Source organism: Desmodus rotundus, chromosome 8 (genome assembly GCF_022682495.2).
Source record: "Desmodus rotundus isolate HL8 chromosome 8, HLdesRot8A.1, whole genome shotgun sequence".
In the NCBI taxonomy this organism is placed as follows: domain Eukaryota; kingdom Metazoa; phylum Chordata; class Mammalia; order Chiroptera; family Phyllostomidae; genus Desmodus; species Desmodus rotundus.
In genome coordinates, this window is record NC_071394.1 from 54142858 (window position 1) to 54168517 (window position 25660).

The window sequence follows — 25660 nt, forward strand, 5'->3', positions numbered from 1 at the left end:
TTTCACATTATTTCTTCTCAACCCTAAAAAAATCTTCAGTGTAAAATGTTTCTTCTTGGCTGTCTTTTATTTTGCCATCTTAGACTGACCAATCTGCACATTAAAAGTTCCAAGAAAATGCTTCACTCACATTGTTAAAATAATCTTTTCTTAAAAAAATGTTTATTTTTTTTTAAAGATTTTATTTATTTATTTTTAGAGAGACGGGAAGGGAGAAACAGAGTAAGAGAAACATTGATGAGTGAGAGAAATGTCAGTCATTTGCCTCTCAGATGCCCCTAACTGGAGACCTGGCCTACAACCCAGGCATGTGCCCTGACAGGGAATCAAACTGGTAACTTTTAGATTTGCAGTCTGGCACTCAATCCACTGAGCCACACCAACCAGGGCTAAAATAGTCTTAAGTTGGGTGTTGATAATGACATTTGTTTAAAATTATTGTGATACTATCATAAAGTCAGTTCATCATATGTAAGATGGGTTTTAAATCCACATATATATCCTTTTATATTTATATTTGCCTAATAGAGGTCCAATTCAATAAGGTTGTTCTGTGCTATTAAAAAAAAAAAAAAGAAAAGATACCATTTGGTATGGAATTTTTCTATTCAGAAAGTTAAGATGGGTCAGTTTTAAGACTGACTTCATTTGTTTCTCTCTCAGTGAATATAGTCCTGTGCCATCTTGTCCAGTGTTTGAAACAATTGTTTCCTGTATTTTATCTGGTTTTCTAGTTGTTTACAGCAGATGCATAAATCTGGTCCTTGTTCCATCATGTTTGGAAGTAGAACGTGGTCTGGTATTTTTTCATACCATGCTGTATTAAAGATGATTTTTTTCTTGATAAGCTTTTTTATAAGATTATATTTATTTATTTTTAGAGAGATGGGAGGGAGAAAGAGGGAAAGAAATATCAGTTTGTGAAAGAAACATCAATCAGCTGCCTTTTGAACTCCCACAACTGGGGACTGGGTGCGCAACCCAGGCTTGTGCACTGACCAGGAACTGAACTGGCAACCTTTCACTTTGCATGATGGCGTTCAGACAACTATCTGCGCAAGTCAGGGCTCCTTGATAAGCTTTTTGCAAATGGTTCACGCTGAGATGTTAGAGCTAGGGTCAAGTTCAAGGCTACTAGGAATATCTCCTGTGACTCAAGCTTTTTTTTAAGCCCTTGCTTTTTCCCCCTAGTGAGCAAGCAAAAACTACTTTTACTTTGCTTTCTGCACATACTGCTGCTTGTCTGTGTGATTCCTAATTTAATCTCATCACATCTATTTTTGGAGCTATTTCAGATTGACTGGAGGCTCTTGCTGTTTTAGACCAGGGATTTAGGGTTTGCATCTCACTATGTGTTTCTTACTTTGGAACAGTGTACATCACAGGCTATCTGAAATCTGTAAGCTGTGTGCCTGTGCCCTGCTTCTTTGTATACCTTTTGTCAATTTCCGCTGATAATGTATCCCTTTCACCTATATTATGGTTCAGATCATAGGGGGTCTTCTGATTTTATCAGAGTTTAGGATTTTATTTCTTTCATTTTTGCTCTTGGGTGAATTGCTAACCTAGAATGGGGAATGCCTAACCTTATGCCACCAATAGTTTTACATATTTTTTCTTTGATATTTTGCATTGTGAATATAATGTGCCAAAGTGTATATTTTTTTGGTATTTATCCTACTTTGTATTCTCTGATCTTCCTGTACCTATTTTGTTGTCTGTTGATAATTTTGGAAAATTCAGGCCATTATCACTTTAAATCTTTATTCTGTGTTTTATCTCTTTTTCTGGTGTTCCATTATGTGTATATGACATCTTTTATAATTGTCCCACACTTATTGAGTATTCATTTTTGTCTGTTCTTTGCTTTTCTTTCTTTTTTTAAATGATATTTTTGATGCATTGCTGTATTTCATTTTGCTGATATTTTGTTGAGGACAATTTGTGTCTATATTGGCCTATAATTTTCTTTCTTTGTAGTGTCTTCATCTCGTTTTGGAATTGGGATAATGCTGGCCTCATAAAATGAGTTTGGGAGCCTTCTCTCCTCTTGAATATTTTGAAATAGTTTGAGAAGGAGAGATGTTAGTTCTCAGAATGTTTGGTAAAATTCCCCTGTGAAGCCATCTGGTCCAGGGCTTTTGTTTGTAGGGAGGTTTTTGATTACTGCTTTTCAATTTCACTGGATGTAATCAGTCTATTCAGATTCTTTGATTCTTCCTGATTTAGTTTGGAAGATTGTATGTTTGTAGGAATTTATTCATTTCATCCAGGTTATCCAGTTTTTTGACATATAGTTGTTCACAATATTTTCTTACAATCCTTTGTTTTTCTTTGCTGTCAGTTGTTATTTCTCTTCTTTCATTTCTGATTGTATTTATTTGGGTCCATGCTCTTTTTTCTTGATGAGTCTTTTTAAAATTTTGTCAATCTTGTTTATCTTTTCAAAGAACTATTTCTTGGATTCATTGATCTTTTGTATCATGTTTTTTTTTAGATTCCTTGATCTTTTGTATCATTTTTTTTAGATCTTTTGTATCTATTTTGTTTATTTCTGCTCTGATCTTTATTATCTCCTTCCTTCTACTCACTTTGGACTTTGTTGTTCTTTTTCAAGTTTCTGTAAGTGTAAAGTTGGATTGTTTATATGAGTTTTTTCTTGTTTTTTTTGAGATAGGCCTGTAATGCTATGAATTTCCCTCTTAGGATGGCTTTCCCAATGTCCCACTGGTTTTGGATTGTTATATCCTCATTTTCACTGGTTTCAAGGTATCTTCTGATTTCTTTCTTAATCTTCTTGTTGACCTATTCATTATTTACAACATGTTATTTAGTTCCATGTCTTTACGTGTTTATCAGTGTTCTTGTGATTGATTTATATTTTCATAGCATTGTGGTGAGATAAAATACTTGATATGATTTCAGTCTTCTTAAATTTACTGAGACTTGTTTTGTGTCCTAACATGTGGTCTATCCTAGAAAATGTTCCATGTGCACTTGAGAAGTATGTATACTCTGCTGCTTTGGGGTAAAATGCTCTGAAGATATGAACGAAATCCATTTGATTTAGTGTGTCCTTTAAGGCTGCTGTCTCCTTGTTGATTTTCTGTCTGGGAGATCTATCCATTGAAGTCCGTGGGGTATTTAAATCTCCAACTATGACTGTATTTCTGTTGATCGCTCCCTTTATGTCCATCAAGATTTGCTTCACATATTTAGTTGCTCTTATGTTGGGTGTGTAAATGTTTGCTAGGGTTATATCCTCATGTTGGATTGTTCCTTTATCATTATGTAGTAGCCTTCTTTGTTTCTTACTGTAGCCTTGGTTTTAAAGCCTATTTTGTCAGATATAAGTACTGCTACCCCAGCTTTTTTTCCTTTTCCATTTGCATGAAATATCCTTTTCCATCGCTTTACTTTTAGTCTGTGTGTATCTTTTGATCTGAGATGGTTCAGTTGGAGGCAGCATATATATAGGTCTTGTTTTCTTATCCATTCAGCTACCCTCTGACTTTTGGTTGGGGCATTTAAGCTATTTACATTTAAGGTGATTATTGATAGGTACATATTTAGTGCCATGTTATTATTAGACTTTTTCTCTGTTTTTCTTTTCTTTCTCTTTTTCTTCTTTTTAAAGCATGCCCTTTAATATATGTTACAGTACTAGTTTGGCATTAACAAACTGCTTTAGCTTTTTCTTATCTGGGAAGCTCCTTATTTCTCCTTTGATCTTAAATGATAGCCATGCTGGGTAAAATAGCCTTGGTTTTAGGTCCTTGCTTTTCATCTCCTTGAGTATTTCACGCCACTCCCTTCTGGCCTGAAATGTTTCTGTTGAGAAATCAGATGACAGTCTAATGGGTGCTCCCTTGTAGGTAACTTAACCTGCTTTTCTTTTGCAGCTTTTATGATTCTCTCCCTATCTTTAAACCTTGTCATTTTAATTATGATGTGTCTCAGTGTAGGCCTCTTTGGGTCCAACTTAGTTGGGACTCTCTGAGCTTCCAGGACTTGTGTGGCTTTTTCCTTCACCAGATTAGGGAAGTTTTCGGTCATTATTCTTCAAATAGGTTCTTGATCCCTTGCTCACTTTCTTTTCCTTCTGGTATTCTCATGATGTGGATGTTGTTACACTTCATGTTGTCCAAAATGGTTCTTAAGCAATCCTCATTATTTTTAATTTTTTTTCTTTTTGCTGCTCTGCCTGGGTGTTGTTTTCTACCTTGTCTTCTAAATCACTGATTTGGTCCTCTGCTTCATCTAACGTACTGTTTATTCCTCCTAGTGTATTATTTATTTCAGATACTGCATTCTTTATTTCTGACTGGTCCTCTCTTACAGTTTCTATGTCTTTTTTCATGCTGTTGAATATCCTTATAATCATTACTCTAAACTCTTTATTGTTAAATTGTTTGCCTTCATTTTATCTAGCTCTCCTGGAGAATTACCTTGTGTTTTCCTTTGGTGTCTGTTTCCATTTTGACTACTTTTTTGTATTTGTTTCTATGTATTAGGTAGATCTGCAAAGGCTCTGGCATAGGCCTTTTTCCAGTGCTGCTTGTGACTGGCCCTGGTCAATCTGTTGGAGGTATCAGCGATCCACAGCATGTGACACTCTGCCAAGCCTTTTTCTGTGCAGAGAGTTCTTTGCTTTTCAATTTGAGAAGTTTCTATGAACATATCTTATAGCTCACTGATTCTTTCTTTATCCATGTCTAGTCTGCTGATTAGCCCATCAGAGGCATTCTTCATTTCTATTACCGGGTTGTTGATTTCTAGCATTTCCTTTTGAATCTTTCTTAGGGATTATATCTCTGCTTACATTTATCCATCTGTTTTTACGTTGTCCACTTGAGCCTTGGCATATTAATCATAGTTATGTTAAATTCTTACTCTGATAATTCCAAAATCTTTGCCATAGCTGAGCCTGATGCTTTGTCCCTTCAGATTGTGTTTTTCACCTTTTAACGTTCCTTATAATTTTTTGTTCATAGCTAGGCATAATTTGTCAGGTAATAGGAACTGAGGTAAATTGGCTTTTAGTGTGAGGTTTTATATTCATCTGTGAGAAATTACATTTTAGGTACTGTTTTCCATAGATATAGTAGCAGGAACTAAAATGTACTTGTTTTTAGCTCCCGTGTTTTCTGTAGGTTTCCCTAGAGACTCCTTCTTAGTAAAAGTCCGAGGCAGCTCTTCCAGCTGAGACAGTTGTTAAACAAGAACCCAAATAATGTGGTGGTAAGATGAGGGAGGGAGGGAGGAAGAAAGCAGTGTACAGTTGTATAATTGTCTCATTCCTTTTGTGAGCCTGAGTCCTAGGCTAAGACCTTCATATTAGCCTCAGAATTTATTTCCCCTCTTGGTGAAATGGAAGACTAGAGGAGGCTGAATTTGGGTGTTTTCCTTTTCCTACATGGAAGGCTGGAGAGGACTGGTGTTGGGTATTCCCACAGATCAGTTAGGCATTGGCAAAATTAGTTTCTCTTGAAGACAAGCTTTTGTTAGTAAGAACAGAATGCCCTGGATGTATTTCAGAATGGCTACTTTTTCCCTCCCCCTGCCATAAGCAAGAAGAGATTTTTTTTCTCCCATTCATCCTGATAATCTGGTGGGGGTAAAACTCACAAAAGTTTGTTGGCCCCATGAAGATTGGAACCTTGAGATTTTTAATTCAAGCATGTCCACAGTGAGCCTCCATCTATTCATCCATCACAGGTCAATGTTTCCACCAGTACTGGCTCTAGCTGTGAGCTTCTGTATTCACTTTTCTGTTTTTCTAGTTTTCAAGGCAGCAGTTTGCCTTGTGATGTTAATTCTCTGAAGGATCTAAGAAGAGTTGTTACCTTTATTCTGTTTTTTTCTCATTTTGAGGACTAGAGTAATATTTCCTAGCTTTTTACATAATGATCCAAAAACTGGACTTCTGCCTCATACTGATTTTTAAGAATTTTTGTGCTTTTTATTTTGCTTTAATTTTTTTTAATTACAGTATACATTCAATATTATTTTGCATTATCTGACTCATACTTTTAATTGCTCTTTCCCTATAGTTCTTCTGTCAACAATTCCAAATGGAATTGTAGGTGTTGTGTATGGATATATTTGACAAAAGTTTATTACTTTTTTTGTAGTCAAAACAATATGTAGGATATCAACAACATAATTTAAGGAATACAACATAGGTGATATTGTCCGCCACTGTTTACTATGCCAAAATAAAAATGCTCTGGATATAACTAGTGTCTGGTTTTACTTTTAGCTTTAAACTATTGACTTTTATCAGGAGACAGCTTGTTTCAAATGAGTGACAGATTTTACCTTATTTTGTGTTGAGATTTTTTTTCTTTAAAAATTTGTATTGCTGTAGTCTGTGCGCCTGATTGGACAGTTTGTACTTGCTGCACTGGCCTGTTAAACAGACAAAAGATATATCTGCTTGCCTCATATGATTTAAAAAGATGCCCTGGCCCAGGGTCACGGTTGATTGGAGTGCTGTCCCATGTACTGAAGGTTGTGGGTTTGATCACTGGTCAGGGTACATACCTAGGTTGTGGTTTTGATTGCCTTTGGGATTCCTGGTCTGGGTGCATACAAAAGCAACCAATCAATGCTTCTCTTGCATTGATGTTTCTCTCTCTCTCTCTTAAAAAGCAAATGAGAAAATGTCCTCAGATAAGGATAAAAAATAAAAATAAACACAAGAAAAATCAATAAACCTATCCTTGGGTGAGGATTTTTTTTTAAAAAGAGCCTTCCTTTTGTAAATTTATTTTATTAAAGAAGTAAATGCCTTTCAACAACAAAAACTTTTTTTCCATAATAGTATATAATGGAAATTTCTATAAATACTGAGAAGTCTAAATAGATTGAGCAACACTAATGAAATTGAAACAATGAACAATTACCTACCAAAAAGTATAAGCCCAGGACCAGATAGTTTTGCTAGTGAATTTTGCCAAACATTCAAAGAAGATTTGATATCTATACTTCTCAAACTATTCCAAAAATTTGAAGAAGAAGCAATACTTCCTAAATCATTTTATGATGCCAGCATTACCCAGATAACAAAACCTGGCAAGAATAACACAAAATAAGAAAATTACTGACCAGTATCGCTAATGAATAAAAATGTGAAACTCCTAAACTACTAACAAATCAAATACAACAATAGATTTAAAAAAATACATCTTGATCAAATGGGATTCACTCCAGAGTCACCAGGATGGTTCACCCTACACAAATCAATCCATGTGACATACCACATCAACAAAGTAAAAGATAAAAATCCTATGATTATATCAATAGATGCAGAAAAAACATTTGACAAGATGTAACATCCATTTATCATTAAAACAATAAAAGAGGTAAAGATGGAAAGTACTTCAACATGATAAAGTCCATGTATGACAGATCCTCAGCCAATATACTAACTGGTAAAAAACTGAAAGCTTTTCCTACAAGATGAGGAACAAGACAAGGATATCAACTCATGGTACTGTTAATTCAAGAGAAAGAAATGAAAGACATCTAAAAATTCAAAGAAGTAAATTGTCACATTTTGCAGATGACATGGTTCTTTATATAGAAAGCCCTAAGGACCACCAAAAAGCTACTAGAAACAATAAACAATTACAGTAAAGTTACAGGATACAAAATCAACAAACAAAAATTCATTACGTTCCTATATACTAACAGTGAAATTTCGAAAAAGAAACGAAAAACAATTCCTTTTGCAATTGCAAATGAAAGGAATAAAATACCTAGGAATAAACTTAACAAACGTGAAGGATCTATACCCTGAAAACTACAGGACATTATTAAAAGAAATTGAAGAAGATACACCAAAAAATAGAAAGTTATTCCCTGTTCATGAATTTGAAGAACCATCGTGGTTCAAATGGCCATATTACCCAAAGCAATATACAGATTTAATGCAATCTCCATCAAAGTTTCAGTGACATTTTTAAAAGAATAGAAAAAGAACCCTACCAGATTTACATGGAACCACAAAAGTCCCTGAATAACCAAAACAATCCTCAGGTTTAAAAAAAAGAGGTATCACAATCCCGGACTTCAAATTGTACTACATAGCAACAATAATCAAATAGCATGGCATTGACAGAAAAATATACAGACCATGGGAATAGAATTGAAAGCCCAGAAATAAACAACATATATGTGGGCAAATAATTTTCAACAAAGATGACAAAATATACAATGGAGAAAGGAAAGCCTCTCCAATAAATGATTCTGGGATATTGGAAAGCCACATGCATAAAATGAAACTAGACTTCTATTTTTCACTATACACAAAAATTAACTCAGAATGGGTTAAAGACCTAAAATTAAAACCTGAAACAATGAAATATGTAAAAGAAAACATAGGTACTAAACTTATGGATCTTGGTCATAATGATTTTTATGAATTTGACTCCAAAGGCAAGGGAAATAAAAAGCAAAAATGAATGAATGGGTCTATATAAAACTAAAAAGCTTCTGCACGGTACAAGAAACCATCAACAAAACAAAAAGGCAGCCAACCAAATGGAAGGAGATATTTGTAAACAGTACCTTTGATAAGGGGTTAGTATCCAAACTACGTAAAGAACTCATACAACTCAACAACAAATTAACCCAATTAAAAAATAAGCAGAGGACCTGAATAGACACTTCTCCCAAGAAGACATACAAATGGCCAACAGATATATGAAAGATGCTCAATTTTACTAGCTATTAGGGAAATGCAAATCAAAACCACAACAAGATGCCATTTCACATCTGTTAGAATGGCTGTTGTCAACAAGACAAGAAATAACAATTGTCGGAGAGGTTAAAAAGGAGGATAAAAAGGAACCCTCATTCACTGCTGGTGGAAATGTAAATTGATACAGCTACTGTGGAAAACAGTATGTAGGTTCCTCAAAAAATTAATAAGAGTAGAGTTATATGACCCAGCAACCCATCTTCTGGGTGTCAACCCTAAAAATTTGAACATTTATTTGTAAAGATGTACCCCCTTTGTTCATTGCATCATTATCACAGTGCCCCAGACATCAAAACAACTGACTCATCCTTCAACAGATGATTGGCTATAGAGATGTAGTAAATATATACAATGGAATACTACTCAGTTGTGAAGAAGATGAAAATACAGCCATTTATGACATTGATGGATCTTGAGAATATACAGTGCGAAATAAGACAGAAAAATATGATTTCACTCATGGGATGTGCAGCTGAAAGCAGCAAATGGATAAACAAAACAAGCAAAAACTCAGACTACAGTAAATTCCAGTATGGTGGTTACCAGAGGGGAAAGGAATAGCGCGAGGTAGTAAAGGGTAAAATGGGGTCAAGTGTATAGTGATGGAAGGAGACTTGACCTTGAATGGTGAACACATGAACTATACAGATGATGTATTAGAGAATTGTATACTTGAAACCATATAATTTTATTAATTAATGGCATCCAAATAATTTTAAAAACACAAAAATATGTACTTTATATAAACTTTTTAGCTTTAGGAAAGAAAAAAGATTGATGCATTTTAATTTGTTGTATGTTCTTTGTATTTGGGATGGTTATAGGCATGACCAGGGTTGTTAGGATTTTTTAGTTGATTTTACTTTTAATTTTTCAAAAAAAGAAATAACAGCACAAAGGATTCAGTTTTTGTTTAGGTCCTGAAATATTTCATCTTAAACTCTTTGTTAGCTATGTGTCATTATGAATAGAATATAATGCAGTAAGTTAACTATGTAAAGTGAAAAAATGAAGAGTTTTAAGGAAAGGATTGATTTGTGAAATATTACTGCTTCTATGTTTTCTTTTTGACCTGATGCTGATGAGTGAGTTGTATGACTCATTCAACTCCATCTATAGAAAGGAGTTGGCCTCTTTAAGCTCTGAATTTTTAAATAGTATAGTTATTAGTTGCTGTATGATCACTTGTTCCATATGATGGGTTTCAGCCTTCACCTTTAAATCATAGATGAAATTAAGCAAAGACTATAAAAACATTCAGATCAAACAAAATAAGGCATAATCACAAAGAAACAATATATTAAGTTAGAATTTCTCTTTTTTACTAGAAGAAAAACAATAAGTACTTGATGTTAACCTTTACCAACAAAATTGTACTTTCTTCTAGGTCATAGGTTGGCAGACTTTTCCCATGAAGGGCCAGGCAGTGAATATTTTAGGCCTTGTGCAGCTTCTGTCACATATTATTATTTTTCTTTTTTAAAAGCAACTTTTTAACATGTAAAAACTGTTGTTAGCTCCTGGGTTATACAAAGAGCAGAGGGCTAGATTTTGGCAATAGCATGCCACCCCCTGCCATATGTGATCCACTGGAAAATACTGCTTAAACTTGTTCCACTCAGAAACCTAAACAGGAGACAAGCAGGGAATATTAGTTATTTCTTGAGAGAAATAGGTATTGGTATTATATCAAATATCATCTGTGATCTCTATTGAATGTCATATAGCTCAGATTAAAACAAGAAAACAGCCCTGGTTGGTGTGGCTCAGTGGATTGAGCACCCACCTGTGAACCAAAAGGTCTCCAGTTTGATTCTCAGTCAGGACACATGCCCAGGTGGTCGGCCAGGTCCCCAGATGGGGGTGTGTGAGAGGCAGCCAGTCGATATATCTCTCACACTTTGATGTTACTCTCCCTTCCTCTCTAAAAGTGAATAAAATCTTTTTTTAAAAAAAGAAAACGGTATAAAAAATAAGCATTTAATAAAACCCAGCACCCATTTATGATCAAAACTCTCAGCAAAGTGGAAATAGAGGGAACATACCTCAGTGTAATAAAGGCCATATATGACAAACCCACAGCCAATATATCATACCCAACAGGCAAAAACTAAGAGTTTTCCTTAAAATGAGGAACAAGACAGGGACGTTGGCTTTTACCACTCTTACTCAACATAGTACTGGAAGTCTTAGCCACAGCAGTCAAACAAGAAGAAGAAAAAGGTATCCAAATTGGAAAGGAGGAAGTAGAATTGTCATTATTTGCAGATGACATGATGCTGTACCTAGAGAACCTCAAAGATTCCACCAAAAAACTATTAAAACTCATAAATGAATTCAGTAAAGTAACAGGATACATAATACATATCCAGAAATCACTTGCATTTTTATACATCAGTAATGAACTATCAGAAAGAGAAACTAAGAAAACAATCCCATTTCCAATTGCATTTAAAACAAAACAAAAATAGGAATAAATTTAACCAAAGATGTAAAAGACCTGTACTTGGGAAATTATAAGACACTGAAGAAAAAAATTGAAGATACAAATAAGTGGAAGCACATACCACGTTCGTAGATAGAAAGCATTAACATCATTAAAATATCCATACTCCCCCAACACAGTCTATATGTTCAACACAACTCCTATCAAGAGACCAATGGCATATTTCATAGAAAAGAACAAATATTCCAAAATTTATAGGTAACCATGAAAGACCCAGAGTAACCACAACAATCTTGAGAAAGAAGAACAAAATTGAAGGAACCAGGCTACCTGATACCAGACTATACTACAAGGCCATAGTAATCAAAACACAATACTGGCATAAAAACAGAGATATAGATCAATGGAACAGCATAGAGAGCCCAGAAATAAACCTATGCCTATTCGGTCAATTAATATTTGACAAAGGAGGCAGGGCCATACAATGGGGTAAAGACACTTTGTTCAATAAATAGTGTTGGGAAAACTGGACAGATACATGCCAAAAAGAAAGAAATGAACACTTTTTTATACCATACACAAGAATAATGGATTAAAGACTTAAATGTTAGACCTGAACCATAAAAATCCTAGAAGAAAACATAGGAAGTAAAATCTCAGATATTTCTAGTAGCATTTTTTCTGATATATCTCATCAGGCAAAGGAAACAAGGGAAAAAATAAACTAATGGGACCTACAGCAAAGGAAACATCAACAAAATGATAACACAACCCACTGAATGGGAGAACACATTTGCCAATGATACATCTGATAAGAGGTTAATATCCAAAATTTATAAAGAACTTAACACAGCTCAACATGAAAACAACAATGCAATTTAAAAAAATGGGCAAAGGACCTGAATAGACATTTCTCCAAAGAGGACATACTGATGGCCAATAGACATGAAAAGATGCTCAACATCACTAACCATTAGAGAAATGCAAGTTAAAACCACAATGACAGATCACTTCACACCTGTCAGAATGGTTCTCATCAATAAATTGATGAACATCAAATGTTGGAGAGAATATGGAGCAAAGGGAACCCTCGTGTACTATTACTGGGAATACAGACTGGTGCAGTCACTGTGGAAAACAGTATGCAACTTTCTCTAAAAATTAAAAATTGAACTGCCTTATGACAAGCAATTGTACTTCTGGGTATATGTATGAAGAAACTCAAAAACAGTAATTTGAAAGAATATGTGCACTTCTATGTTCATTGCAGTGCTATTTACAATAGCCAAGATTTGAAAGCAACCCAAGTGTCCATCAGTAGATGAGTGGATAAAAAAGCAGTGGTACATTTACACAAAGGAATACTACTCAGAAAAAGAAGGAAATCTTAGCTTTTCCAACAGTGTGGACCTGGACAGCATTAGGCTGTGTGAAATAAGCCAATCAGAGAAAGACAAATACCATATGATTTCTCTTATATGTGAAATGTAATGAACAAAATAGAAACAGACTCATAGATACAGAGAATAGGCTGACAGCTGTCAGAGGGGAGCAAGTTTGGGGCACTGGGTTAAAAAGGTAAAGGGATTAAGCAAAAAAAAAAAAAATCATAGACACAGACAATAGTATGATTACCAGAGGGAATTGGGTAGGGGGATGTGCAAGAGCGTAGTAGGAAAAAAATGGTAACCGAAGGAGACTTAACTTTGGGTGGTGAACAAACATGTAACACAATATACAGGTAATGTACTATTATAAAAATTATACACTTGAAACCTATATAATTTTATTAACCAATGTCACCCCAATAAATTCAGTAAAATTTTTTTAAACAAATACATAAAGCAAACAGTGCTCTGTATATGAAATTTACATACACCAAAGACTACTTTGTAAAGCTGAATAAATGTGTAGCAACAGCAATTTTTAACTTAGGGACCATAAAATTGAAATGGCCCCTGAAATTTCATCTAAGGTTTTATATACCTTCACGTTTCTATGAAGTGGTTCAAGACAAGTGAGCCACTCAAGATTCATCTATGTTGTACTATTGATAGCTTTCATCACAGTCTCAAAGATTTATGTGACCCCAAAGACTAATAACCCACTGCCAAAGTACTTGTAATCAATAAGTCCATCCCTTTTGGTTTTGTGTCTATTGGTGACAATATAGTGTCATAGGATGTAGCTATAGTGACTGGTGAGAGAAGTGGGCTTGTTTGGTCAGTGTAGGTATTCGGAGGATTTTTATCTTTGAAGATTGTGTAGCTGTGTACCTTGTGGACAACACAATTACTTAGAGGTGGCCGCTGAAACCACCTTCTACAAGGGGCTTAATTATGGTCACTGTCAGTTTCATGGCATTTACACAACTGTTTTCATCTCATTTGTTTTCTTCAAGCCACCTTGAGTTCTTTTTAAAAGTGCACCAGACAATGGAGGTACATTTTGTTTTTCTTAAGTTGTAAAATACACATAAAATTTACCTTCTTAATCAATTTAGTGTGTAGTTCAATGGCATTAAACACATTCACAAAGTTGTGCTGCCATTACCACTATCCATCCACAGAACTCATCTTGCAAAACTTTAACTCTGTGCCCATTAAACAGTAACTCCCCATTGTCCCTCCCCCAACCCCATGACAACTACCCTTACAGTTTCTTTCTCTGAATTTTACTATTTTAGGTACCTCATTTAAGTGGAATCAGAATAATATTTGTCCTTTTGTGTTTGACTTATTTCACTTAGCATAGTGTCCTCAAGGTTCATCCATGTTGTATATATCAGAATTTCCTTCCTTTTTAAAGCCAAATAATATCTCATTGTATTTATAGACTATGTTTTGCTTATTCATCCATCTGTGGGCACGTGTTTTTTTCTACCTTTTGGCTATTGTGAATAATACTGCCATCAACATGAGTATGCATTTTCTCTTTAAGTACCTTCAATTCTGGGGGGCTTATACCCACAAGTAGAATTCCTGGATCACGTGGTGATTTTATTTTTAATTTTTTGAGAAACCAACATACTATTTTCTGTAGCAACCATACAACTTTACATTCCTACCAATAGTGCGTAAGATTCCAATTTTTCCACATCCTCACCAACACTTACTATATTCTGGTTTCTGTGGGTTTTGTGTTTTTTTGTTTTGTTTTTTTTGATAGTAGATATCCTAATGGGTGTGAGGTGCTATCTCCTTATACTTTTGGATTGTATGTCCCTGATCATTTGTGTTCTGGAGCATCTTGTAATATGCTTATTGACCATTTGTGTATCTTCGTTGGAGAAATGTCTATTCAAGTCCTTTTGCTCAGTTTTTTTTAAAAAATTAATTTTTTTGCTTATCTTAGCCATATATAACATAAATTTTATCATCTTAATTATTTTTAAGTGTATGGTTCAGTGGCATTAAGTATTTTCACATTGTTGTGTAGTCACTCTCTAGAACTTTTCCATCTTGTAAAATTGGGACTCTACCCATTGAACAACTCTGCATTTGAGTTCTTTTTTTGTTGTTCTTGCTGCTGTTCAAGTACAGTTGTCTCCATTTTCCCCGCACCCCCCACCCATCCCCATCTCCCATCTTTTATCTTAACCTCTTTGGCTTTGTCCATGTGTCCTTTATACATGTTACTTGATGACCCTTCCCATTTCTCTCCCATTACTCTCTCCCCCCTCCGTCTGGTTACTGTCTGTTCTGTATTTCCATGCCTCTGGTTATATTTTGCTTGCTTGTTTCTTTTGTTGATTAGGTTCCATGTGAGATCATACGGTATTTGTCTTTCACCGTCTGGCTTATTTCACTTAGTGTAATGCTTTCTGGTTCCATCCATACTGTCTCAAACAGCAGAAGCTCCTTCTTTCTTTCTGCTGTGCAGTATTTTATTTTGTAATTGTACCATAGTTTTTTGATCCACTCATTTACTGATGGGCACTTAGGCTGCTTCCAGCATTTGGCTATTGTAAATTGTGCTGCTATGAACATTGGGGTACATAGGTTCTTTTGCATTGGTGTTTCAGGGTTCTTAGGATATAATCCTAGCAGTGGAATTGCCGGGTCAAAAGGCAGTTCCATTTTTAGTTTTTGGAGGAAATTCCATACTGTTTTCCACAGTGACCGCACCAGTCTGCATTCCCACAAGCAGTGCACTAGAGTTTCCTTTTCTCTACAGCCTCACCAGAACGTATTGTTTGTTGATTTGTTTATGATGGCCATTCTGACAAGTGTGAAGTGGTATCTCACTGTGACTTTAATTTGCATCTCTCTGATGGTTAGTGATGCTGAGGATCCTTTCATGTGTCTCTGGGCCCTCTATATGTCCTCCTTGGAGAAGTATCTGTTCAGGTCCTTTGCCCATTTTTTAATTGGATTGTTTGTCTTCCTAGAGTGGAGTTGTGTGAGTTCTTCATACATTTTGGAGATCAAACCCTTGTCCCAAAGCAATTTATAGATTCAATGCAATCTCTATTAAAATACCAATGACACATTTCGTAGCTATCGAACGAACATTTCAAAACTTTATATGGAACCATAAATAACCCCAAATAGTTGCAACAATTTTGAGAAAGAAGAACAAAGTAGGAGGGAATCACAATACCTGACATCAAACTATATTACGAGGCCACTGTAATCAAAACAGTCTGGTACTGGCATAAGAACAGACACATAGACCAATGGAACAGAATAGAGAGCCCAGAAATAAACCCATGTCTCTATGGTCAATTAATATTTGACAAAGGGGACAGAAACATAAAATGGAGTAAAAATAGCCTCTTCAACAAATGGTGTTGGGACAACTGGATAGCTACATGCCAAAACATGAAACTCAGAGTTTGGGCCAAGATGGAGGCATAGGTAGAAACCCTTCACTTCCTCAAACAACCAAAAGGAGGATAACAACTAATCTAAAATCAATAAACAACCAGAAGTGCCAGAAAATCAAACTGCACGGAACTCTAACAAAGGAATTAAAGAAACAGTCAACCAGACCAACCAGACTGGTAAGACAGGCTGACAGCAGGAACCTGCAGCAAGGCAGCAGACTGCGGCTGGGGCTGGCTGAAGGGGAAACTGAGACTCAGAGCTGACTGTGGAATACAGTGGGGGTTGCTGCAGTGGGATAATCTCCCAGTCTGACACGAGGGTTCATTGGAAAGTGGGGCTAAAGCTGAGCAGGTGAGCTGCATTGTTCCCTCTCTGGCCCTTTCCCCACAGACTGTGCCACAGCACAGCAAGGAGGGTTGCCCTGCCCTGGTGAACAGCTAAGGCCCTGCCCCCTTACAACTTAACAGATGCACAGAGACAAAGAAATATGGCCCAAATGAAAGAACAGAGCAAAACTCCAGAAAGAGATTTAAGCAATGAGGAGATAGCCAACCTATCTGATGGGAGAGTTCAAAGCCCTGATAGTCAAAATACTCACAGAACTGATTGAGCTTGGTCAAAAAATGAAAGAACAAATAAAGGATTCCCAAAGTGAACCTCAGGGAACCAGCTGTGACAGGAAGGAAATCTGGATGCAAATCAACCATTTGGAACAAAAACATCCAAGTGGAACAGAATAAAGAAACAAGAATTCAAAAAAATGAAGAGAGGCTGAGGAACATCTGGGACGACTTTAAACTTTCCAATATCCGAAGTATAGGGGTGCCAGAAGGAGAAGAACAATAGCAAGAAATTGAAAACTTATTTGAACGAAATATGAAAGGAAACTTCCCCAGTCTGGCGAAGGAAATAGACTTCCAGGAAGTCCAGGAAGCCCTAAAGAAAAGTCCCAAAGAAGTTGGACCCAAAGAGGAACACACCAAAGCACATCATCATTAAGATACCCAAGATTAAAAATAGTGAATCTTAAAAACAGCAAGAGTAAATGAGACAGTTACCTACAAAGGAGTGCCCATAAGACTATCAGCTGATTTCTCAAAAGAAACCTTGCTGGCAAGAAGGGGCTGGAAAGAAGTATTCAAAATCATGAAAGGCAAGAATCTACATCCAAGGTTACTCTATCCAGCAAAGCTGTCATTTAGAGTGGGAGGGCAGATAAAGTACTTCCCAGAGAAGGTCAAGTTAAATGAGTTCATCATCACCAAGCCATTATTATTACGTGAAATGTTAAAGGCACTTATCTAAGAGAAAGATCAAAACTATGAACAGTAAAATGACAACAAACTCACAATTATCAACAAATGAATGTAAAAAAAAAGAAAAACAGTGAAAACAAAAACTAAGCAAACAACTAGAACAGGAACAGAATCAGAGAAGTGGACATTATATGGAGGGTTTTCAGTGGGAGGTGGGAAGGGAGGAAATGGGGGGAAAGGTGCGGGGAAGAAGAAGCATAATTGGTAGGCATAAAATAGATGGGAGAGGTCAAAAATGGTATAGGCAACAGAGAACTCAACTTATCTGTACAACCCATGGACATGAACTAAGAGGAATGCTGGAGGGTTGGGGGGTACAGGGCAGAGGGGGGATAAAGGGAGAAAAGTTGGGAAAACCGTAATAGTATAATCAATAAAATATACTTTAAAAAATAAAGTGAAAGAGTAGGGTCACATTCAAGATGATTTAGGTTCAAGGCTTTCAATTCTAGGGAAGGGAAGGCAGGGCACTATGGCCGGAGGGTCTGACAAGGGATAGCAAACATGTTGTAACTCTTGTTCCAGAATTTATCCTCAATTTGTGATGGTTTACTTATAAAGTGGGGATATATCACTTCCCTTATACAATTATCATGAAAATTAAATTATACTGTGTATGTAAAATTACTCTTTGTGAAGTGAATGATAAATGAATTTGGGAAATTAAAAAAAAAACCCTGAAACTCAACCACCGACTTACACCATACACAAAAATAAACTCAATGTGGATAAAAAGACTTTAAATGTAAGTTGCAACACAATAGAAGTCCTAGAAGAGAACATAGGCAGGAAAATCTCAGATATTCCATGTAGCAGTATTTTCACCTATATATCCCCTAGAGCAAGGGACATAAAGGAAAGATTCAACAAATGGGACTTCATCAAAATAAAAGGCTTCTGCATGGCTAAAGAAAACACCAGCAAAATGAAAAGGGAACCAACTGTATGGGAAAATATTTTCGCAAATGATACCTGGGACAAGGGTTTGGTCCCCATTTCATTTTTTAAAATGTTTAATCTTTTTTTCCAAAAAATAGTTTATTTTTAGCTAGCCTTTGTTAGTTGTGTTTTCAAAACCTATTTTGCAGAAGTTTTGAGTTTTACATGTATGGATACTTTGACCAACATTGAACAGGGTTTTCACTTAGTTCATCAATTAAATATTAAATATTCATACATTCTCTTTAGAGATAGATATATAGGACTAATAAATACCAATCTATTAACAATTGTAGGAAAAAAAGCATGTGAGAGCTTAAAGCCAGATGAATTGGGTTGGTGTTTAACTGTTACTTTGCATCTCTCTAATTTTGAACGTTGGAGCCATAATACACTTACGTAAAATGAAGAGTAGTAGTAAAGGGCCTTAAAAATCTTTTTCTGGTAATTATGAGGTCTTACATAAGTCTAACAAATGTATACAGGAATTCTTCCATCTTTAACAAACTAATTTTATTTTGATTAAAAACAACTTCCATTTATTGTAGGTATGTTCTTTAAAGAATTGTTTCTGTGAATAACTGTTCTACTTTTTATCTACTTATTATGGATTTTGACTAGACTTAATTTGGTGGTCATTTCACAATATATACAAATATTGAATCATGTTGTGAAACTAATGTTATTTGTCGATTATACCTCATTTTAACACTATAAAGAATTGTTTCTGTGAATAACCATTTATTTTATTTTTTTTTAATCAAAAGGCATGGCTTTGGGAAGAAGATAAGAATCTGAGATCTGGCGTGAGGAGGTATGGAGAAGGAAACTGGTCTAAAATACTATCACATTATAAATTCAACAATCGAACAAGTGTCATGTTAAAAGACAGATGGAGGACTATGAAGAAGCTAAAACTGATTTGCTCAGACAGTGACGACTGAATATGTAAAAGCTTGATAAAAGGACAGTTAAATATTTTTGATCGTCGTATTTTGTTTGAAACTGGGTGGTCATAGATATATCTTAAAATTTTTGTTTAAAGCATTATAGTATTTTTCTGTGACAGTCATTTAATTAATATGAGGATTTCTCTTATGAGGAATACGCCATCATTGTATTCTTTAAGAGCCTTTTACTGGGATAAAATGTAAATATGTTAACCCTGATGCTTTCACTACTTTTATCCCCAAATTCTGTACCAATAAAAAAAAATGAAAACCTGGTAAGAGAAAAAATATCTCTGCTAACGTATTCTGTGTTTATATGCTGACTTCAACTCCAAAACATACACATGAAGTGAAGTTTCTAAATCAATGAATAAAAATAGGCCTTAGATTCATGCATGGCCTTGATGTAGTAATTACTAAGATATTTGTTTATAAAATGATACAAAATAACGTTTGAGTTGTAACATATTTAAATTTTCCTTTCCATAGTTTTATATAAAGGAAAAAAACTTTAATAGTAATACCCATAGGACAAAATTTGTACTATTAACAAGATTTGCTTCATGTATAGTTTAGGTACATTTGATTTTTTTGTTTGTTTCATTGTTAAAACTTTGACAAAGATGATTTTAAATAAGCTTATTTATAACCTGGTGCCATAATATCATTTTCTCTGATATTTTTAATATATCAACAGTGTGCCTAAATGATGTTCTGTAAATGCTTACGTTGATATTAACCATGATCATCTCACACCTCTGATAAATACTAAATAAGTAAGGTCATACATACCTTACTAGATAATTTTGACTTTTCAACATGTAATTTTTTATAGAATTGGTCAAAAACAAATGTAGTCATTTAGCATTTTGAGTTGCATGTGCTTTATTTAACGAGTGAAAATACTGATGTAGTTGCATAACTACAGTTGATAGTATTTTGTAGTCTGTGGTTCATTTCTTATTCCATTGTACATTACTTCCCCCTTGTTCCTGAATTTGTTGTCCTATACATGTAGTAAACAGAAATGTAGGTGATTACTATATGCTTCCTGACTCAGTATTTTTTTACATTAGTTACTGTCACTGTTTATGGAAGACATTTTGATGGTCAGTGTCAGCAAGCAGCATGAGCCAAAATGGACCTGTAAGTCAACTTTCTCATTTCAAACATGCAATAACTAATCAAATCTAACTTCCAGCCAAAATGGAGGCATATGTAGATACACTTTGCCTCCTCACACAACCAAAAGAAGGATAACAACAAATTTAAAAACAAAAAACAACCAGAACTGACAGAAAATCAAACTCTATGGATGTCCAACAACCAAGATATTAAAGAAGAAACATTCACCCAGATGAGTAGGAGGGGTAGAGACAGGCAGCTAGAGTGGGGAGGACTTTCGGCAAGGCGGTGGCTGGCACGCTGGGCAGTCCCACATTTGCATGGGGATAAACCAGGAGGAACAACTGGGGAGCAAGATAGACCGTGTAACCCAGGGTTCCATTGTGGGGAGATAAAAGTCTCAAAACCTCTGACTAAAAAAAACCTGTGGGGGTTACGGCAACAGGAGAAACTCCCAGCCTCACAAGAGAGTTGGTTGGAAGGATGCACAGGGTTCTGGAATGTACACAAACCCACCCACCCAGGAATCAGCACCAGAAGGGCCCAGTTTGCTTGTGGGTAGCAGAGGAAGTGACTGAAAGCTGGCTGAGGCGAGCAAGCAGAATTGTTCCCTCTTGGACCTCCCCCCCACTGACAGTGTCACAACAAAGTGACTTGGATTGCACTGCTCTGGTGAACACCTAAGGCTCTGCCCCTTACTATGAAAGAGGTGTGTGCGTGAGACCAAAAAAAAAAAAAAAAATGGCCCAAATGAGAGGACAGATCAAAGCTCCAGAAAAAATACAACTAAGCGACGAAGACATAGCCAACCTATCAGATGCACAGTTTAAAACACTGGTAATCAGGGCGCTCACAGAAATGGTTGCATATGGTTGCAAAATAGAGGAAAAAGTAAAGGCTATTAAAAGTGAAATAAAGGAAAATGTACAGGGAACCAACAGTGAAGGGAAGGAAAGCAGCACTCAACAGTTTGGAGCAGAAGGAAGAAATAAACATTCCACCAGAACAAAATGAAGAAACAAGATTTCAAAAAATTGAGAAGGTTTAGGAACCTCCAGGATAACTTTAAATGTTCCAACATCCGAATCATAGAACTGCCAGAAAAAAAGAGGAAGAGCAAGAAATTGAAAACTTACTTGAAAAATTAATGAAAGAGAACTTCCCCAACCTGGAAAAGGAAATAGACTTCCAGGAAGTCCAGGAAACTCAGAGACTCCCAAAGAAGTTGGACCCAAGGAAGCACACACCAAGGCACATCATACATTACCCAAGATTCAAGATAAGGAGAGAATTTGAAAGTCAGCAAGAGAAAAGGAAACAGTTACCTACAAAGGTGTTCCCATAAGGCTATCGGCTGATTTCTCAAAAGAAACTTTATGGGCAAGAAGGGGCCTGGAATGAAGTATTCCAAGTCATGAAAGGCAAGAATCTACATCCAAGATTACTCTATCCAGTAAAGCTATCATTTAGAATGGAAGGGCAGATAAACTGCTTCCCAGAGAAGGTCAAGTTAAAGGAGTTGATCATCACCAAGCCCTTATTATATGAAATGTTAAAGGGACTTATTTAAGAAAAAGAAGGTAAGAACTGTGAACAGTAAAATGACAACAGACTCACAACTATCAACTGAACCTAAAAAGAGCAAAACAACAACAACAAAAAAACCCCAGCAAACAACTAGAACAGGAACAGAATCACAGAAATGGAGGTCACATGAAGGGTTATCAGTGAGGGAGTGGGAGGGGAAGAGGAGGAAAAGGTACAGGGAATAAGAAGCATAAATGGTAGGTAGAAAATAGGCACGGGGAGGTTGAATATAGCATGGGAAATGGAGAAACCTAAGAACTTATATGTATGACCCATGGACATGAACTAAAGGGGGGAAATGATGGTGGGATGGGGTGGGATGGGGTTCGGGGTGGAGGGGAATAAAGGGGAGAAATGGGACAACTGTAATAGCATAATCAAAAAATTTTTTAAATAGTCAAGTCTAAGTTGCCACTATAAGATGCTCAATTATTTTTATGTGCCACTAAAAAATTACTGGCAATTATACCATCGTATGATGCGTTCTTATTTAGAATTTTACTCATTAAAAGGTATTTTAGATTTAATTAAAATGCAGATTTTTATAACATATCTTCTGGAAACAAAGACAAAGCAAAATAAGTTGGATAATGTATTTTTAAAACCTCTTAAATCTGAATCTTCTGAATTACTTTATTAAATTGAATTTTTTTTTTAGATACTTATAGTTTCACATGTAGTTGTAAGAAATAATACAGAGGTTCCTGGTACACTTGTTCCAGTTTCTTCCAATATTAACGTGTAAAACTAAAGGATATTGATACAATCCACCAATCTTACTCAGATTTACCCAGTTTTACTCGTACTGTATTTAATTCTAAGTAATTGTCATTTGTGTAGTTTCGTGTATCTACCACCACAGGCAGGTACTGATCAGCTTCAATGCCAGATCACCCCTGTTTCCACTCATGTCCCTCTTCCATCATTCCTCTAACCCCTAGCAACCACTAATCTGTCCTCTATTTCTAAAATAATCATTTAGAAGTTACATAGTGACATCACCAAAAATGGAGTAGGGAGCTCCAAGGATCCTTCCTTCTACCGAAGCAACTATTAAACTGTCAAAAACTGTTAGAATCAACTTTGTAACTGGAATCTAATCAAAACCTAAAACAATCATGGAGTATTATGAAGAAAGACACCACTGAATTTGGTAAGATTTTGGTGTTTTTGCTTACTCTGCCTATAAGGACAGCAGCCCGTTACTTGGTGAAGCTTGGCGGTGCCAGAGGGAGCAGTGCAGATCCTGTACTCGGAATTGTGGTTGTGTGTTTTGACCTGTTTGGGGATTTAATTCAGAGGCTTGCCTTTGTTTTGACCCCTCTGAATTCTTGGCCTTAAAGCATTACCTACAGCTTGCTACCTGAAGTCAGGGGCAGCAGAGAAGGCAAGCAGCAGACTGGAAATCCTAGCGGAAGATAATGGGGATGAGGGCTCTGAAGGACCAGAGTAAACCAGGGAATCTAGAAGGCCTGCACATGCCCAGAATTAGATGCAGTCTCAGAAAAGATCTGTGAGGTTCCTAGGCCTCAACCTTTGAAGGATCTGTGGGCTTCACATGTCCTGGAGGTGAAGGCTAAGGCAGAGTTGGTAGATAGCCTGCCTAAGCATTGAACAAGTGTCCCCTGCTCAGAGGCAATCTGCAAAGGCAGGAGAATATCTTGTTTTTCTTTTTGACCTGAGACATTTAATGAAACTAAGTGAAATATTCCATGTATTCTTCGCTCTTTTTAAAATATATTTTATTGATTATACTATTACAATTGTCCCATTTCCCCCCTTTATTCCCCTCCACCCTGCACACCTCCTCCCACCTGCATTCCTCCCCTTTAGCTCATGTCCATGAGTCATACATATAAGTTCTTAGGTTTCTCCATTTCCACACTATACTCAACCTCCCCGTGTCTGTTTTCTACCTACCATTTATGCTACTTATTCCCTGTACCTTTTCCCCTTCTCTCCCACTCCCACGCCCCCACTGATAACCCTCCATATGATCTCCATTTCTCTGATTCTGTTCCTGTTCTAGTTGTTTGCTCAGTTTGTTTTTGTTTTTCTTTTAGGTTCAGTTGTTGATAGTTGTGGAGTTTGTTGTCATTTTACTCTTCACAGGTCTTCTTTTTCTTAGATAAGCCCCTTTAACATTTCATATAAGGGCTTGGTGATGATCAACTCCTTTAACTTGACCTTCTCTGGGAAGCAGTTTATCTGCCCTTCCATTCTAAATGATAGCTTTGCTGGAGAGAGTAATCTTGGCCCTTTCATGACTTTGAATGGTTCTTTCCAGCCCCTTCTTCACTGCAAGGTTTCTTTGGAGAAATCAGCTGACAGACTTATGGGAACACCTTTGTAGCTAATTATCCTTTTCTCTTGCTGCTTTTGAGATTCTCTCCTTATCTTTAATCTTGGATAATGTAATTATGATGTGCCTTGCTGTGTTCCTCCTTGGGTCCAACTTCTTTGGGACTCTGAGTTTCCTGGACTTCCTGGAAGTCTATTTCCTTTTCCAGGTTGGCGAAGTTTTCCTTCATTATTTGTTCAAATAAGTTTTCAATTTCTTGCTCTTCCTCTTCTCTTTCTGGTACCCCCATGATTCAGATGTTGGAACATTTAAAGATGCCCTGGAGGTTCCTAAGCCTGTCCTGATTTTTTTTGAAATCTTGTTTCTTCATTTTGTTCCGGTGGAATGTTTATTTTTTCCTTCTGCTCCAAACTGTTGATTTGAGTCCCAGTTTCCTTCCCTTCACTGTTGGTTCCCTGTACATTTTCCTTTATTTCACTTAGCATAGCCTTCATTTTTTCTTCTAATTTGCTACCATATTCAACCAAGTCTGTGAGCATCCTGATAACCAGTGTTTTAAACTGTGCATCTGATAGGTTGGCTATGTCTTTGTCACTTAGTTGTATTTTTTCTGGAGCTTTGATATGTCCTTTCATTTGGGCCCTTTTTTTTTTTGGTCTCACGCATGCACCTGTTTTATAGTAAGGGGCAGAGCCTTAGGTGTTCACCAGGGTGGGGCTACCCAAGTCACTGTGTTGTGACACTGTCAGTAGGGAGGGGTCCAAGAGGGTACAGTGCCGCTTGGCCCACTCTGCTGGTTTGCAGTCACTTTCCCCACTACCCTCAATCAAATTGGGCCCTTCTGGTGCTCATTCCTGGGTGGGTGGGTTTGTTTATGTTCTAGGACCCTGTTGGTCTCTCCAATGAACTCTCTTGTGAAGCTGGAGTTTCTCCCACTGCCGCCTCAAACCCCACAGGTGTTTTCAGTCAGAGATTTGAGGCTTTATTTCCCTGGGCTGGAACCCTGGGTTGCTCGGTCTGTCTTGCTCCCCAATTGTTCCTCCTGGTTTATCTGCATGCGAATGTGGGACCACCTGCTCCACCAGCTGCTGCCTTGCCTCGAGTGCCCTCTGCCCGGTTGCCTGTCTCTGGCCCTCCTACTGGTCTGGATGAATGTTTCTTCTTTAATATCTTGGTTGTTGGCCACCCATACAGTTTGATTTTCTGTCAGTCCTGGTTGTTTTTTGTTTTTAAATTTGTTGTCCTTTTTTTGTTGTGCAAGGAAGCACAGTGTGTCTACCTATGCCTCCATCTTGGCCGGAAGTCCCTTTGCTCTTTTTTCTTTCACTCAACGTAAGTATGTTATATGTAGTTATAGTTTGTTCATTTTCACTTCTATACACTAACACATTATATGATT

General features: G+C 36.4%; 1 protein-coding gene across 1 annotated transcript in view; it reads left to right on the forward strand.

The window, feature by feature from the left end:
• TERF1 (telomeric repeat binding factor 1) overlaps positions 1-22233 on the forward strand; it is a 47507-nt gene extending 25274 nt beyond the window's left edge. Inside the window, exon 10 of the mRNA XM_024578272.4 lies at positions 19065-22233. Coding sequence (XP_024434040.2) covers positions 19065-19241 — 177 coding nt within the window. The 3' untranslated portion in view covers positions 19242-22233. The remainder of the gene's footprint in view (positions 1-19064) is intronic.
• The last annotated feature ends 3427 nt before the right edge of the window (positions 22234-25660 follow it).